Source organism: Lampetra planeri, chromosome 16 (genome assembly GCF_965212315.1).
Source record: "Lampetra planeri chromosome 16, kcLamPlan1.2.h2, whole genome shotgun sequence".
Classification (NCBI taxonomy): Eukaryota; Metazoa; Chordata; class Hyperoartia; order Petromyzontiformes; family Petromyzontidae; genus Lampetra; species Lampetra planeri.
This window is the reverse complement of record NC_136122.1, coordinates 4,742,966-4,761,576: the sequence shown is the minus strand read 5'-3', so window position 1 is coordinate 4,761,576 and position 18,611 is coordinate 4,742,966. Positions and strand designations below refer to the sequence as shown.

At 49.9% G+C, this 18,611-nt stretch overlaps 1 protein-coding gene across 3 annotated transcripts in view; it reads left to right on the top strand.

Moving 5' to 3' along the window:
- Positions 1–18,611, top strand: part of LOC144722949 (SH3 and multiple ankyrin repeat domains protein 2-like) — a 679,767-nt gene that overhangs the window by 483,044 nt on the left and 178,112 nt on the right. For all 3 annotated transcript variants that reach the window (XM_078601389.1, XM_078601386.1, XM_078601388.1), the window contains exon 14: positions 7,904–7,976. In XM_078601389.1, the coding sequence (XP_078457515.1) occupies positions 7,904–7,976 (73 nt within the window). The remainder of the gene's footprint in view (positions 1–7,903; positions 7,977–18,611) is intronic.

Sequence of the window (18,611 nt, the reverse complement as noted above, 5' to 3'; positions counted from 1 at the left end):
AGATGATTGGTCGATTTGACCCCTGACTTGGATTTAAAATGTATGACCTTATGATTGTACATTCTGCCACCCAGCCCGACTGCGAGGCATATTTAGTTTTTTTTTATCTGTAGTGATATAATTTTGAAACATTGAAACAAGTTAATGAGAAAAAAACACCACAGTACCGAGTTTGCTTACGCGATATTGTATACAGATGAGGTGGGTGAGTCAGAGGTCAGATAAGTGAGCTGCAATCACTGAGTGCCTGGGTTCAAGTCCAGAGAACCATTTGTGATTAAACCCACATTCGAAAGTCTAGTGAGTTGGTGGACTCAGTTTTCAGTTTCATTTATTTGGTATAGCCCTGTGAGCCATTCGGCTCTTGAATCGGGTGCAACCGCAACAAACAAAAAACATAACATGAACAAGAAAACATCTTAAAATGACTATGTGCAAACAGAAAACTCCAGGAAAAACTGCAAAGTCTTGCAGAAAAAAGCACCGTACACCAACGCTGTGCAAAAATCCCAGTGGGATGCAAGTCAAACAACAACAACAACCACAAGACATCTCAGCTGGTCATAAATAATTGCACACACACAAATATCACATGGAATTTATATTATGTATTTAATTTGACTATTCCTGCTGTGAGAATTTAGAATATTGATAAACATTACTTTTGGTGCCAGAGCGGGTGGGAAATTGCTGCCCCCTGCTGTGTGGACCAGAGGTCATTTGAAGGAACCTCGGAGGTAGCTCTGCGATATCCCCTTCTGTGAGACAATCTTCGACAAGAAGTGCTGCACTGTTCCGAGAGAAATCCGAATGAATGCTTCATCATGGATGCTTCGCACCTCCGATTAGAGGACGATTGGCTCCGTACGGTACGAAATAAGTTGAACGTGCATGCATGAATCTCGTGGCCTGACACCCGAAATGACAATTGGGATAAAATCAGGGGGAATGGAGGGGCAAGGGTGGGAACACATAGCAATTGAAATATAGCTGTTTACAGATCAGATGCACCTTTAGCTGACACATCATCCATTCCTATTGTAATGCGAGCAAGGATTGAGGGGGGCGGAGTCTGGGTCACGTGAGGAGAGGGATGAGTTAGGGTCACGTGGGGGAGAGGATTTAGGGAGAGAACCGGAAGGGGATCGGGGAGTGGAGACGGAGTGAAACGGGAGGAGGCCACGCTGGGCAGTACGGGGAGAGTGGCGCGATCGCCACGCGTTGGGAGACGTCGGCACCGTCAGCCATCGGTGTCAGGACGCAGAGAGCTAGCGGGCTGTGGAAGGCTAGCTGCAGAGCGGAGCAGCAGTGAGGCTGCAGAGCGGAGCAGCAGAGTGGCTGCAGAGCGGAGCAGCAGTGTGGCTGCAGAACAGAGCAGCAGTGTGGCTGTGGAGTGATCGTCGGAGGAGACGCGGGCCTGAGCGAGGACGCCGTGTGAGCGAGATTCTACGAACCCAAATAAAGGACAACGGAGATCGACACTGAGAAAGAGTCCTTTATTACACTATTGCTATCTCAAAGTCAGTCGCACGTCTGCTTTGGTAGCTGCAGGCCTATCCTAATGTGGAAACACGGTACCGCGTTATACTGAGCGCCATTCTGTCGCGGTACTTGTAGGGGGGGGGGTGAGTCTCGTGACTACGCTGCCCGTGCGACTTGTTTATGGTGGTGCCTCCACCATAGCCGCAAAGGCCGCAGCATGCGTGCAGTGCGCATTCGGAATATTCAAACAATGGAGCGACGGTGATGAAGGCGGCGATGTTCAACGCCGCTGGTGTAGCGTGCTCAGCCCACCTCCTGCTCCACGTCTGGGCAACTACGGAGGGCCGATAGGGAGCTCGCTCAGCTTTACCCTGGACAAAACAGGACTTCGCCAAACCTACCAACTGAAGCAGCAGGCTGCTTTCATTTTTGAAGGCATAAAAACGATAAACGTATCGAAAACGTCACAAAGCACTTGGTGTGATTAGCTGTATCAATATGCGGGCGCCACGGTGGCGGGATGTTAACTACCTCACCTGGTATACAGGAGGTCGTGGGTTTGATCCCGACCCTGACGACGCCTGCATATTTCGAGTTTCCATGTTCTCCCCCTGGTCACGTGTATTTTTCTCCAGGTCCTCCGGTTTTGTTTAGAGTACTGGGCTGCCATAAATGTCAACATGATAAGCCACTTCATTGATCTATCATTTGAGGCCAGGTCACTTCTGAAAAAGAGCTCGTTATCTCAGTGATCCTTACCTGGTACAATAAAAAATAGTTTAGTATAGGGTTTGCAAGTATGCTCTTATCCTCATGGGACCTCCTTTGCCACTATGAGAATAGGTTTCCCCCTTTTTTCTGGCAACAAAACAGGTGTTAAGAAAGCTGTCTCTGGTGTCGACCAATCAGTTTCAAGGACAATGCATATATTATCTGAGTATGTTTTTTGTTTGCATTCTGACCACAAGTATTGTGGTTAATGCAGACATGATTCTTTGTAAAAGGTTTCAGTTTGGTGTTGTAACATCTTAACACAGCTGTTTTGTTGCCATAAAATAGGGGAAAACCTGTTCTCATGCTCTTATCCTTTTGTCTGTTTCCATCCATGTTATTGATATTCTCGATGCTGCACATCCTACCTCAAAACTTCGTGATATCAATGCAATCCTTCCTCTTAACAGAACGTTTTACAGCCCACCGCGCTCTGTATCTCCAGATCCTCATTGGAGTAGGATCAGCTCGGGGCCATGAATTTCCGACACCACGTTCGAAATGCGTGAAGTAATGACACCAGATTCGAGTCTCAGTTAAAGTGCCATGTTCACAGCCAATGACGTAACCAATGGCGTAATTGATGTCAACGCGACTTTACAATTGACACGAGATAGATACATAGATGCTGTGACGTGTGTAGGGAGTCGTGGAATATTGGTAAGTGCACTGTGCTACAAATTCAGCAACCAAAATGAGTTTAATTCCCAGCCATGATCAGTAGTGAGTGTTATCAAAATTGGTCCTAGGCCTCTCCTATATAGATGCAGCCGTTTGCGGTTTGTTAAAAAATGAGCACTGCAGAGGCAAAGTTGTTGGGCATAGTGCTGGCCACAGCACTCCCATACATGTGTCACCTCGTTCCAGTTTACAGGCTAAGTCAACACCAAAATTGCATTCAAATTCAGAAACTTCTTGATTATGCAAGAAGAAATAACAAATGCCTCTTCTGGCCAGATAATAAAACATTCCACAAAATGCTCGTGACAGAGTCTCATGACTTTCTTCTGAGGGTGTACGGAACACTGCAGTGAGATTTCGCCAATTTTTTTTAGAGGTACATTTTTAAACGTATGAACACATTGTCAACTGCAAATGAATCCGTTGGGAAAACTGTACTAATGAAACCGAAGGCACTGTTTGTGTGTATTTCGCGGCCAATCAGGGTCTGCCCAAGACTCGCTTGCCAGCAACTGGCACCCGATGCGAACCATGCAATCGGCTCCCCCACCCCCAATCCCCCAAGGCAGATCTAGGCTGAGTTTTTTTGTAAACTTGAAAACATTTTGCGCTTATTTTCCGTTTCATGTTTTTAAGCGTATTTTTTTAAACAGAGGCATAATGATTCGGTTCGTCCGTCCATCTGTCCAAGCAGTGTATCGGAGATCAGATAAAATAGAGAAGCGACATTTTCAGAATAGATTTGTACACGACAGTGAGACGATAATTCAGTCCGATTTACGGCATTTATTTAGCAGTAAATACAATATTTTACATTAATACATTTTTTAATCCATATTCCCTCTGAAATAATGACATCTTCGTTATTTTTTTATTTGCATATTTTTCCTCGAATTTGGCGCCCCACTTAACTTGGCGCCCGAGGCGACCGCCTAGCAACCAATGCTGTTCTGCATTCCCAAGTTCAATTACCCAGAAAGCACCCGGTGCAGCACAATGCCCCCTGGTGCCCTCCAGTGGCATTGGTTGAGGTCCCAACGCAGAGAAAAGACCGACCGACCACCCCCTTGCCTCTGTGGCCAATCACCAAATACCACTTCGCAGCTACCACCACCTTTATTTTGACCTTTGTGTTTGGTCATCAAAGTGTTAAAGGTCGTGACCTCGGACTTCATTGAGTCTACAGCGCAGCGCGTCACACATCAGGGAATCACTTCTGTCAGGCCCCCCCCCTGAACCCCTTTCTGTCCGCTCCTTTTATCCGCTCCACCGTCCTTTCCGTGAACTTTCTACCAAACCCCTTCGTTTCCCCTAACAGGTCTCCCAACCTTCACCTCATTTTCCATCACGTTTATTTCCTCCCCCCCCCACCCCCGGGCTCTTTAAAAATGACCCCGATGACCGATCTGATGATTTGAATAGGTCCCCCAGCCTTCCAACCACATTGTGTGCCCTACTTCGGCTTCACGGCCTGCGTGACAGCTCCTGGCCAATGAGAGTCAAGCGGACGCCGCGTGTGAACTCACGATCCGTTAGACCCGCTGAGTGTACACACACACATATACATTAAAGTAATGCTCGCTCCCAAACGAGAAGCCAGCTGTTTGCTCCCGAGAGCTGCCCCTGATCAGCCCGCCCGTGCATACACACACTGCCAAATTTGGAATAATTTCAGGAATAATCACCGCCTCAAAAATCGCTGCCTTAAAAGGGGAGGGATCGGCGAGCCAGGAATGTGCTTGTAAGTAGCGCATTAGATACAGCTCAATAAAGGCGAATATTTTTCGTTGGCCGGGGATGGGTTTAAATGGACCTCGATACTGCGTCCTTTCATTGTTAAGCCACCGCGGGGCCCATGGACGCAGCACTTGTGCTATTGCCACTGTGCGTAACGTAATGATCGGCACACTGGGTTTGCAATGCGGAGGTTGCCGGCTAGATTTGATCTCCCAACAGTTGGAACGGTGGCACAAGTTTCTTAAATTCCCCACCGCCTCTCTCCAACCAGCAGCACGAATGGATTTGAACCTCAGTGAGGCGATCTGTATACCATGCTTTGGTGGGGTAAATTGTGGGAACTCCCACACGTTTCAAGCAAGATATGGAAGTGTAGACCATAGTATCGTCTGGGGGGGGGGGGGTACTGTTTAGAGCTCCCCTTAGCCAGCAGTGGCTTGAGCAGGCAGTTGCGGGGCAGTCCAGTTAAGACAAGAGTTTATCCCTGCACAAATTAAACTAACTTAACTATATGTGATTTTACCAGGTAAGACCCACTGAGCTACATAGCTATTTTTCAGAAACAGACGAGGCCACAAATCAAAGCTCAACAAAGTGGCTTATCATGTGGAAATATTTATATATCTCAGCCAAATAAACTAAGCGCGTGATGAACATTAGTGTGGCACCCATCTCTGTCGGTAGCCATGAGCCAGTGATGGGAATTGCACATTCCCATGGCAGGGGTATCATTCTCTATTCAGAAAAACTCAATTTGACTTTCTACTAAGTTGTAAATATATTTTTGACCGCAGAGGGGTTATGGGTTTTCAGTTTTTTCAGTTGCATTTATCTGGTATAGCCCTGTGAGCCATTCGGCTCTTGAATTGGGTGCAACCGCAACAAACAAAAAACAAAAACATGAACAAGAAAACATCTTAAAGTGACTATGCACAAACAGAAAAATACATGCAAAGTCTTCCAGAAAAAAGCAACGTACACCAACGCTGTGTGCAAAAATCCCAGTTGGATGCAAGTCAAACAACACCAACAACCACAAGACAACTTCGATTAAAGCCATCATTCTGACACCGTACTACAACAAACAAACATGGCCAAACCAAAAAATCCTGATTGGGAGTAGAACTCCCAGTGAATGATTGCTCTAAGCCACAGCACCACCTAGCACTCCTGTGCAACATTGCAGCGTGTTTGTGCGTGAGGGGTTGTGGTGGTAGGACAGTGTTATTTGGCACTGCACTGACTGGGTTTAAATTCCTCATGACGGATGCGCACTGGTGGCAGTTGTTATTTTAGACGTGGACCCCCCTCCTCGGCCTAAACAATCCGCTGCGGTGTTTAGAGATGAACGGCAAATATACAAAAGTGGCCATGTCGGCGCTGATTGACAATACCGTACTCGTCGCGACAATTTAAGGGTAAAGGCGCAGCCCTGAAATGTCCTTCTCACGCTACTGCTGGCAGAAAGGCCTCCACCAGAGGGAGCTCAAGAGAAGGCCGCGAGAGGGTGTTTTTGGCCTACTCTTCCACGCTGACCAGTGAACCTTGGAAGTGGTTGGCGTACCAACACTTTACCACACCAAACGCGACCTGCCCATCGACTAACCGTGGTTGCACCCATGTACATATACTTCTGCGTGAACAGAGATATTTTAGCAAATGTCTTTCAGTTTCATTTTGCTATTTGATGCGGGTCATCCGAGTAGAGTACTGAAGGGACTTTGTGTTGATTCAAAGTGAATTACTTTACTGTATTGTCAAGCAAATAATGTATTTCTTTGTGTAATGTCTGCTTCATGTGAGTATTTAATTTCTCTTAAAATACTGCAAGAATTGTGTTTGGTTGAAACAAAACATTATACACGTGTAAAAACGCATTAATTAACTTACAAATAGCAACTGTTAAGACTTAATGTGTACAGAAAATCACTTGTGCGAGAATTGCTGTTTGTCAATGTATGCAAATTGTGTGAAAGTGATTACGCGAGCGAAAACTACCCTGACTTGGCAGCAGAACAAATGGGAAACAAAAAGAAAACGCTGACGATAAAAAATATCATTCTGATCACAGTCCCGAAACGCAACAATTAATGGATTCACTGAGGGAGGGAATGATTACACCCCTAATAAATCCTTTATGGTTTAAGTTATTGGTAGGATGATGCTCAGTTAGCATTATTATACTCTTTGGTTCTTTGGGTAAAGTCACGTAGGTATAAAATAAAATAAATCACGACGTTTCGGGTGCAACACAAGCGTCCATCAAAGAGTATGGATTCCTGCAGTCACGAAAGCTTCAAATCAAGATAGCATTATTATATTATATCTTCGAGTATAAAATCCAAGTCAGAGTTCACTCAGCCCATCATCATTATGATTACAATCATGTCTCTGTAATGGGTAAAATAGCACCACCTGGTGAGAAGTCTACAGTGTTTATCCTCTCAATAAACTGGTCCCTACCATAGGAATATGGAATTTCCACAATCGGCTCCGGGGTCGTGTGGTGATACCTGCAGTTCAGGTAGGCAGTGAGTTCCACCTTGGGTATACTCATTGCAAGAGACACGAGCAGGTGATTAATTAAACTAATAGGAAACTTCTACCGGTAAGAACCTCCTGGTTACACCAGCCCACAGGGGATTATTGTGTCCGTCCGTCGTGCATCAAAAAATGGGAGCAGTGGGGCTGGGTGGAGAGAGGAGGGTGGGGAGGGGCTGGGTGGGGAGGGTGGGGAGGGGCTGGGTGGGGAGGGTGGGGCTGGGTGGGGGGGGTGGGAGGGGTGGGGCTGGGTGGGAGGGGTGGGGCTGGGTGGGGAGGGGCTGGTCACCCCGTGAGTGCAAAACTCAACGTTTAACCTACTCACGCCGGCTTGTGCCCGCCCTCACAGTCGGGCATATTTGCGGAATACACCACGCCGCCGTTGACCCTGGCCATTGACCGAGCAACCCAACGTTCCTACCAGCTCCCTCTGCAGGAATGTGTTTTATGCACCAGTGGGTGCTGAGTTGTTGTCAGACCTGCAGCTTCCCAAGAGGACGCGTTAATTATTTGGCTGGTCAACGCGATGTGGACCTCGCTGCTCAAGCTGACTTGGAGCCACTGCATGTCCCTGACTGGCTCAGGATCGATGTCTACTCCTGAGAACATCTCGGAGATACTGATTTTTCTCTCTAAGTATCGTAATGTCGTAATCGTTGTCGTCCTTTTTCGCTCGCCTTTTTTCTTTCAGAAACCCGAGAGGAGAAAGCCAGGAGGTTGTTTCGACACTACACCGTGGGTTCCTATGACAGCATCGACACAAGGTAAGAATAGGCTGCAGCTTTCGATGATTTGCTGTGAATTCTCCATCGGCAGCATGATGTTGTTACACAAACAATCTCCGGCTTTTGCTCGGCAGCGAATTTGCATGTATACAGTGCCGTTCCTGGCAGTTGGGATTTAATTGAGTCCGCACCTTTTTTCAAACGGGTGAGTTGGCCCATTAGAAGCTAATTAATTTTCTGCAATTAGCGTTTGGACGAGCGGATAATTTGTGCGAGCAGAGTAGGTTTTTTTTTTTTAGCAAACGCATTACAAGGTGTTCAACTTGGCACCATGCAATTTATTTTGTGTCTTTAAATGCGACCGAGTCAGCATGTCCCAAGTTACGCCAACTACGATATTTGAAAGGTTGAAATAGTTATCACCATCATCAACCTAGCGTATGAATCTCAGCTTCCAACTAGCGATCTCGCAGGATGGGGGCGGTCTAGCTGAAGGTAAAGATAAAGGTGCAGCCCTGCAATGTCTTCCTGGTGAGATGGACCTCCACTATTGTAAAAGGGGGAAGTGGGAGTTACCCACACTTTACCTCACCCCACTGTTGGGGTGGACAGAGGCTGGGGGTTGGGGCTGGGTGGGTGGGGATTTGTTTAAGAAGCTTGTTCCATCGTTCAGCTTCCTTGCCGGGAGATCGGACTGTGACCTCTCGACCGCGTGTGCAGTGTGCCGACCACGACACCAGGGCAGCACGTGTAATGATGCGCGTTATTAATCCACTGCTTGCGGCTTTGGCAGTCGCCACGTGACCGCGAGTATTTTTTTATTGCCTGGAATGATCGCTGACCTTCATTGATTTAACACATCCAATCAGAAATGAAGCACTTCGCCTGTTAATGTCCCCGGCGGCTCCTTACCAAGTTAAGCGCGGCACAGATCGCATTGTTTTTCTGAGGCACTCGTAAAACGTGCACACTTTAGCGCTACTTGGGCTTAATGATGAAACGAAATGAACGTCGTTCCCATCGAGCAAATTGCATTGTCTTAGCGTTTTACAAAGCCGTACGACGCTGCGTTGCCCACGTTTTATTCCGCGAGTATGTGTGTGTGTCCGGGTGTGGATTCATTTGGTATCCCAACCCTGACAGGGCAGGCACATTGTTAAATCATGACATGTCATTGGCCAAGCGAAGCATTTCCCTTGATGACGTCACCGAGAAAACAAAAGCGGCCTCTTGGGCTCTCCGAGAATTGAGATTCAAGCCACCGATCCGATAACTTAACATTTGTTGCATTAAGACGCTAAATGCTATGTGGCTGGCTGACCCAGAGGGCCTATATTGTTCCTGACAGAGCGCTGATAAAATCCTGGGTTGGATTCTGAGATACCACTCGCGATTAAAATCGACTATATCTGAAGTGTAACGTGACCTCAGCCCAAGTCACCAATGACTGTACAAATATCATATACGTTTAATGTTTTAACTTGAATCAGCGTAATCAATGTGAAGATTTAAATGTATAGTATCCAACATCTTTTAAACGGCATGGATTTCTGATAGATTGTGTGAGTAAAATTCCAATGTGTGTCATACGCCCTCCTCTACCCAGCACAGCCAAATAAATAAAGTTGTCACGCGAACACGCGTGTCAATTCATTATTGCTTCAGCACCATAGGTGTGTTGGACAGCAATCGGCGATGTCTTAACAATCGGTACGACGTTTTCACTGGCGGTTACAACCAGCATCATCAGACGATTGCCAACATTTGTGAAAATCTCCCTCCAGTCATGGGCGTTAAATAGGCGGTGTGATGTCATCAGATTGCCTCCACTCGCAAGCGAGCAGGGAGTATCAGGAGTTATGTCTAGAGGGGCATGTATTAGCATAAATTATGATATGTAACGTTTGATTTAAATATAATTTGTTCCAAATTTATATCAGGAAAGAAAAGCACGTTGAATTTACTCAAAATGTAGTTCTTTCACATAGTCTGGCACCATTCCCTGACAATATGTGAACATAGAATGCTCAATCTCGTAACATCATTCCAAATTCACAATCAGCGTAGCGTCAGCGATAAATCCCAAAATAATAATTGTAAATATAAAAAGAGGGGCAGCAGGGGGAGGGGGGGGTGAAATTCACAAATATATTTCACGCTTGAATATAGCCAGGCCAAATGTGTGACAACTGGACATTGCTTATAATACGGAGTGCCAGGCCTATTTATCAGCGATGTGAAATTACGTAAAAGCCAAGCTGCTTTGCGGAGGGTGGGGGGTGGCTGATGCTGGGAAATAATTATGGGAAAAAATATAGAAAGCCCAAGCTTGCAATGAACCAGTGGGGAACACCTGCAGAGGCTGTCAGAACGGTCGTGTTGATGATGATTAATCGGCTGAAATTTAATTTGTTTTTTTTGGGGGGGAGGGGGGTATGGGTGAAACTCCATGCTCACCGCGCCAGACACTGGGCACGTGATGAATAGCAGATTGCTCCTCCCCCCACCCGCTGTTATCTTCGCGTGACACATTTACATTGCGGCATTGTGGGTTCAAATCCTCGCGTCGCAAAAATGAGCAAAACCAATAACAAAAGCACACACGTCGATCATAGGAACATCTTAAGGCAACGTATAAGGGGCTCAATTTCTATTCTGCTCTCTCTCTCTTTTGTGCGTCTATGAATACGTGGGTGAATGTGGGTGATTTGTTGAGTGCTGCTGATGAGTTTCAAAGAGCACGAAGCTAATCCGCACGCATCTTACGCAATTGATTGAAAAGGAATTTAGTTAGAACTCCTTCATGTGTTTAGTTGTCCTTCCTGCGCACCACCGATTAGCACGGTTGGCTACGTACAGTGCGAAAGAAGTTCAACATACATCGAATTGCTCTTCAAAATGTGTACTTTGACGACCTTTTTAAATTCTTTATATTAAGTTCACTTGCTTGCTTGCTTGCGCGCTTACGACCGTGCAAATCTTTCGGTCGTTTTTTAACCCACTTCCCGTGATCCAATCGAGCTGACATTTTGCACACAGACTCGTTGTGCGTGACAATTTATTTTCGTGAAATTTTTTTCCCAAAATTTTCAACATTTTAGGAATTTTTTTTTTATATTTAATTACCAATTGCTTAATGGTGGCAGGCAATCATCTGACCCATAGGTGGCAGCCATCTCAAGCCAGAGGACGAGAGGACTCTAGCCGCCCGTTTCAAAGACCAATGTGGGCTGGGTTGTGGCCCATTGAACACGTACTGTAATTTATTTGCCATGCATATAAAGGATTTATATTGAAAAACTTTGTTTTTACGGGTTAATTTTTATAGGTTATGTGTTCAACATTATGACGTCCAGGCGTTGGCATAAGCAAGGCACTCAGTGCACAATTAGAAGGTTTTGAGTTCAAGTCCCAGTTGCGGGCGTCAGTTCAGCCAATCATATATATGGGGTCAATAAAAAAAAACATTCTCTCGAGAGCTCCCTCCTCTAGTGGAGGGCCCTTAGCCACCAGTGGCTTGAGCAAACAATTTCAGGGCAGCACCTTTAACTTTACTTCGACATGTCAAGTCAAGACAGAGAATTCTTCTTGCTCAAATCAACATTGGGTGGTACCCAGCTCTGCGGGATGGTCACAAGCCAGTGGCTGAAATTCCACATTCCTATGGCTGGTACTTTCCATAAAGTGTTATGGCGAATGTGCCTGCCCTGTCAGTTTGGGATACCAACATAACTCACACGCACACACAGTTTATTCAGTTTTTGTGTGTGTATGAATATGCGAGTACATGTGGGTGATTTGCTGTAGTGCAAGCTAGTCCGCATGCATCTCACTCAATTGCTCATAGAACATTGTACACTAATGACCTTTTTATAACTTCATGGGATTTACCAACCGCTGGCTCGTAGCATTTGCTTATTTTAGCCTGATGAATGAACATATAGTCTTGCTTACACAGAACATGTCAACTTCAATACTGTATATAAAAAAAAAACAATTCAGACGATGCAGTGTACAGCCAGGCGTGTGTGAAATGCGGATGGGTGATGTATAAGCCGTGGGCCATTTGTGCTGAATAAGCAGGGTCAGGCCTCGTGGGAGCTGGGAAGAGTGTGAGAGTGAGGTGGGGTGGGGGATACTCTTGGGGCTGTATATGGGGGGGGGGGGTGGTGCTCGTGGGGGCCTCGGGATTGTGCAGAGGTCTCACAGCGGTGGCTGCTGTGCGCGCGCTCGCTGCTGTTGCCATGACGGTGGTTGGCTGCAATCAAAAATGCACGGATTCTGTCACTGTGGACAGGCTGTTTGACTTTATTGCATGCTCGTCTGCCAGCCAAATCATTGCTTTGTGAACGCAGCCATCTGTACAATCCAGCGGGCACGTAAAAGGTGCAGCCCTGGAACTGCGTTGCGCACGCCAATGTTGGTGGAAGGGCATCCACTGGAAGCCTGCTCTAGGGAGGCCCCTCTAAGTGGGTTCTGTAGTTGTGGACAACTCTTCCACGCTGACCAGACATCTTGAAAGAAACCCGAAGTACTTTGTACTCCCATCGTGTTGTTGTAATGTTCTTACCCGCTCCTACTGGACATCTGTGACAAAGAGCTTCATAGCTCGTCAGATTTCTCCAGTGTAAATGAATATTCTGATTCTGACCGACGTGCCGCGGGGAGGCCTTCATCCAGAAGTGGATTGGAAAAAGGGCTGTGAGTTACCTTACAGGGACGCTGTTTACATGGGAAAGTGGCCGTATGGTCGTTGTGCTACGATCCTATCCTGACAGGTTTGATTGCCTAATGTGGATACCGGCAGTGGAAAGTGAGGTCTCAGCCTGTCCTGAGTCTCTCCTCGCTCGACGCAGCCCAAAAATGAGAAGCAAGTTGGGTTGTATTAACATAAACATTGAGAAGTCAAAAGGCATGCGTGTTGGTCACACAACTTCCTCGTCTGCCTTTCCTAACCAACATTATTTAGACGATCTTTGCTCTTGTGTATGAATGTATGTGTGTGTGTGTGCAATGTGCAGGGACTCTTCTCACGAACGAGTTAGGTTCCAGAGGTCTATTCATTAGTCGATTTGGTCGTAAGTCCAACTTTACTCCTGTCGATTTCGAACGTTGTACGGCATGTACACTAAACACGGGGAATGACTTTAAAAGTTGTATAATCTCCTGTAGACGTAGATGCCATCGATTCTTCATGTTCTACAGATGTAGATGCCACCACCGCCATCTATTGCGCGGCGGTCAAACTCACGATTCTCGGTCCGAACCGGCAACTGGACATACGGGACAGGTTTTTTTGTATCTTTTTTCAGAAGCGACCTGGCCACAAACGATAGCTCAACGAAGTGGCTTATCGTGCGGAAATGTATAGCGGCCAAGTACTCTCAACGCCCGTTGACTCTAAATGTGACTAACCCAGGGCTGTAGCCGCACAGGGCAGTTCACATCAATGAACAAAACAGAGAGCCGACACGCAGCAGACAGGTTCTGTACAGCTTCGCAATATCCGACCGTCACATATCCGCCTTGACCAATTAACCGCCCACACGCCTAGTTCATAATCGGGACGCACAGTGTCATTTGAACATCTCATAGATGTATGAAGATTCCACGTATCCACCAGTCCCCAGTGAGTTGGATACGCAACGTTGCACTGTAACACTTGTCGGCAAGGTCGTCAATAACAATATTCATAATAGTGTAGGGGTGTTAGAGAGAGAGCCGTTATGCATGGCAGCTTATGGGAAACAAACACAGTGGGCGGGGCTACGTGAGTGCACGGGGGGGGGGTGCTCTCAACGACGTCCGCACCAGGCAGCCCGGGGCCCCACCCCTTAGCGGGGGTTGAGTATAAAGGGGGATGTGTCAGAGGGCTCGGGGCAGAATGTTAAAGCTAACCCAGTGAAGACCGAAGATCGTCTAGCTAGAGCCCTGGACTCCCCTGGGACGCCGCTCTTGTCAGGGCCGCGCAGGACCGAGCCAGCGGCGTGGTCCCGAGAACCAGAGCTAGTGCTCTGGGACTCCGGGTACCGTAGCACGACTTACCAGTGTCGGGCCAGACAGCCTCCCCTAGCCCGTTAGTGGAGGACTAGGAGGTAGGTCAGAGATAGCTAGCAGTGTATTCCCAGCTAGCCGGGTGAGGGGGCCGATAACCCCTCCAGTATTGTATGTCCGCGGTTGTGACAACTGTTGCGGAATAAATACGTGTGCCTCAACCCCGGGTGTCCAAGAGTCCTCAACGGTATTACATCTGGTGTCAGAAGTAAAAATCTACGAACATGGACACGCGCGGAGGACACCGCTGCAGTCGGAGAGCCCGGGACGGGTGAAGAGAGCACGGAGCAGTCGGGGCCAGATACGGCTACGCCGCAGCAACAGGAGGGTGGAGAGGTGTCGGCAGAGGGGCTGAGGCAGGCGCACGCCAAGCTGATGGAGCTGCTGCACGCCGCTGCCAGCATGCTGGACCACATCACTCAGCTGGGGGCTGCTGGACCGCCACGGGGCGACGAAAGCCGACGACCACAGCGCCTTCCCGCCATTTTGGCGGAACACCAATTTGAAAATCCCGCCATCACCGCAGCTGCAGTTGAGGGCGTGGCCGGCCTGAGCATCGCGTCCAACGGCGGGCATACAGTACCTGCCGCGTCATCGCCAACGGACGGGACGTCACCACGGGTGCGACCGGCGATGCCATCGGTCGTGTGCGCCGAAGCAGAGCCGGGTGAGGGGGACGAGGAAGGGCGACCTTCTGCGGCAGCCGCTGCGCTACATCAGCGACTGCCTCCACTCAAAGAATTTGTGGGCGAGGAAGGCGACTGGGGCGGCTTCCAGCGGCGCTTCCTCGCTCACCAGGAGATGGCGAAGTGGACGGACGCCGAGGCTCTCTGCGCGCTGCCAGCACTCCTCGACAGCGACGCCCTCGCCACTTTAACATCGGCACCGAAGGAGAGGCGCTCTATGCTGCAGACGGCGATGCAGGTGCTGGCTGCAGTTTACGGTCCGCCGTCAGACTGTCGCCAACTCTTCTACGATCGCCAGCAGGGGGCAAAGGAGTCGCCTCTGGCGTATCGCACAAGCCTCCTGGCACTGGCAAAGGCGGCCTTTCCACGGATGGACAACGAAGGTGTCGACGCCATGGTTACAGAGAAGATACTCCTGCTGGCGGACGACTTGGAGATCGTTATCATCGCACAAGACGACGCGGAGATGTGCTCCCTCCAAGCAGCACGACTCCTCCACGCAAACCTGCTCGCGCAACGACGCAAGGCCAGCAAGGCGGCGAGCGGGCGTACCGTGGCCGCAGCCACCCTCCCGGCGGAGGAGATCTGCGCCATCGACCATCAACGGCGGCAGGGAGCGGGAGTACGGGCGGACCGGGGCGGCTCGAGCCATCCCGATCATCCGTCGTCGTCACCAGCGCTCCCGCGCTGCTACAACTGCGGCATCCGGGGCCATGTCGCCTCGGGGTGCCGCTCTCCTCGGCAGCGCGGGACAACACCTCGACGGGACGCCGGCCCTCTTCCCAAGCTCCATCATCATAACCCGGCGAGTCGCGGCACCTCACATGTTTGGCCCACGCACACACCCGCCACACACTCATACACCGCACCGATTGGGGGGCCAATATCGCGCACCATCGCACCAACACGCACCGCTCTGGGTACTCAGATTGAACCCAGCCAGTGGTCCGTGTTGGCCCATCGTGTTGTAGCCGCGTCGTCGGGGTCGTCGGCCGTTGTGGGGCACATCGACGGGGTCGAGGTGCGCATCCTGGTCGATACGGGAGCATCGGCGACCATTATTTCGGAGTTAATTTACAATATTCTCCCTGCCCAGAGCCGTCCTTTGATGCCTGTTAACGTGCCATTCTTTGCTGCTAACGGGGGCTCACTTGGCATCATCGGACAGATTCGAGCCCTAATTTGTATCGGGGATATTAAATTGTCTGGGCCGATTTTTGTTTCCTCCTCGCTGGCGGTTCCGTGCCTGCTGGGGACGGACTTCCTGGCCAAAATGCCGATTAGGATATTAATCGACCAGGGATGCATTGAGCTCCCGTCGGGCCGACGCATGGCGTTTCTGCCATCCCCCGGTACGAGTCGGACGGCTTTCGGAACGGTGCCGGCGTTTGTAGATAGAACGGTGCGCGTTCCTCCGGGGGCACAAATGTTGCTTCCTTTGAAACTTCGGCGGCCCTTCGCTAAGGGCATTGGGCCCAAGGGGTTCTGCTGGGGCCATCTAGGGCCGGGGTTAGTGGACCTCATTTACTTCCGGCCCAGACCATAGTAAGAGGGGACAGAGACCCCTTCATCGCGGTCCTCAATGTGGGCTCGCAGACGGTGGTGGTCCCGCAGGGGACCGTGCTTGCTCACGCGACGCCGGTGCCCTGTGAGGAACCCGTCGCGAATCACGTGAGTGCTGTCCCTGCGCCGCGACCACATTCGGACAGCGATGAAGGGTGGCTCGAGGCGCTTTGTGCGGGATCGACGGACCTGTCAAATTCAGAGCGTCAACAGCTTAAAACGCTACTGCGGGAATTTTCCGACGTTTTGAGTCGGGACAAATACGATTTGGGTTGCACTCATCTGCTGCGTCACCATATTGATACGGGTGACAGCGCGCCAATACGCCAGAATCCGTTTCGGTTAAGTCCCGCCGAAAAGGACCATGTCAAATCGGCTATTGATGACATGTTAGCTGCCGACATCATTTCTCCTTCCACCAGCCCTTGGGGAGCGCCGATCGTCCTGGTTAAAAAGCAGGACGGCTCGTTGCGGTTTTGCGTTGATTTTCGGCGCCTTAACAAAATTTAGGTTGCCGACGCATACCCGCTCCCACGGATGGACGAATCGCTGGACGCCTTGGCGGGAGCGCGATTCTTCTCCACATTGGATTTACTTTCGGGATTCCGTCCTCTGGACGATGATTCAAAGCCTAAAACTGCTTTCCGTACACCGCACGGCCTGTTCCAATTCAACCGGTTGCCGATGGGACCTCCGTCAGAAAGCGAATGAGCGGCTCAGACTGGGTCGGGCGCACATGCTGCAGTGGAAGCCGGGGGACAAGGCATGGCTGCACTGTCCCCAGGTGCCACTCGCAACCTCCTCTAAGCTGGTGCGGCCGTGGCGGGGCCCTGTGGAGGTGGTCGAGGTTTTGTGACCGCAGTGCGTGCGCATCAAATGGGGGAAGCGGCTGTGGTTCGTCCACCCCTCTAGATTAAAACCCTTCGTTGCGGTACACATCCCCACTTCACACACGCGTGGCCAAACATGTGGGGGGTTGACCGACTCACTGGATCCGTCTCCGTCGCGCTCACCTAATGCCTTGCCGGCTGTGCCACCTCCAGGTGCATCAGGAATGACGGGCTCACGCCCGATCACCCCTCCTGGGGATGCCAAGGGTCACGCGGCGTCGGATGAGGACTCACTCCGAGACGGACAGTTGCCACCTGACGGTCCACCACCCGGGGTTACCCCGTGTGAGGGGCCCGCTGCACGGACACGCGCTAAAATGCGCAGACTGTTGTGAGGCTGGAAGATGTGTACATAGGTTGTGTTCATTGCGTGTTGTGTGTGTGGTGGGTTCCCTGCAAATTGTGTATAGACTGTTTTTACGGAATTCGTATTTAATCGGGGGGGTGCGTCGGGTTGTTTTCTCTTCTTGCTGTTGCGTTCTTGTTGTGTTGTTCTTGTTATTGTTGAAAAATAGTGAGGCACACGCGCGGTCAGGGGGTAAATGCGCTTTTATTGTCGTTTTTTTTGTATGTTGGCAGCCGGGACGGCTGCAAGCTATGCGGGGGGGGGGTGATGTAGGGATGTTAGAGAGAGAGCCGTTATGCATGGCAGCTTATGGGAAACAAACACAGTGGGCGGGGCTACGTGAGTGCACGGGGGGGGGTGCTCTCAACGACGTCCGCACCAGGCAGCCCGGGGCCCCACCCCTCAGCGGGGGTTGAGTATAAAGGGGGATGTGTCAGAGGGCTCGGGGCAGAATGTTAAAGCTAAACCAGTGAAGACCTAAGATCGTCTAGCTAGAGCCCTGGACTCCTCTGGGACGCCGCCCTTGTCAGGGCCGCGCAGGACCGAGCCAGCGGCGTGGTCCCGAGAACCAGAGCTAGTGCTCTGGGACTCCGGGTACCGTAGCCCAACTTACCAGTGTCGGGCCAGACAGCCTCCCCTAGCCCGTTAGTGGAGGACTAGGAGGTAGGTCAGAGATAGCTAGCAGTGTATTCCCAGCTAGCCGGGTGAGGGGGCCGATACCCCCTCCAGTATTGTATGTCCGCGGTTGTGACAACTGTTGCGGAATAAATACGTGTGCCTCAACCCCGGGTGTCCAAGAGTCCTCAACGGTATTACAATAGTGAAGGGCTTTATGCAGGAAAAGCCTCACCGAGTCTCGTGACTATATTTAGGAGCCTCCTGCATTCGGACGTTTGGCCAGTGCCATGAAATACGGCGTGCTTTGCAGGGAGTCGGAAACGGTGGTACCGATGCAATACCAGGCATTTCACGAATGGATTCAAGAATCCACTTGCTAATCGGAGGCACGACTCTTTCCTTGGGGGTGCCGCGATGGCGAGATATGAACTCTCTCGCCTAGTATGCAGGAGGTCGTGGGTTGAACCCTGACGCCTCTATATTTGAGATTTGTTTTCCCAATGGTGGTTGTGTGGAT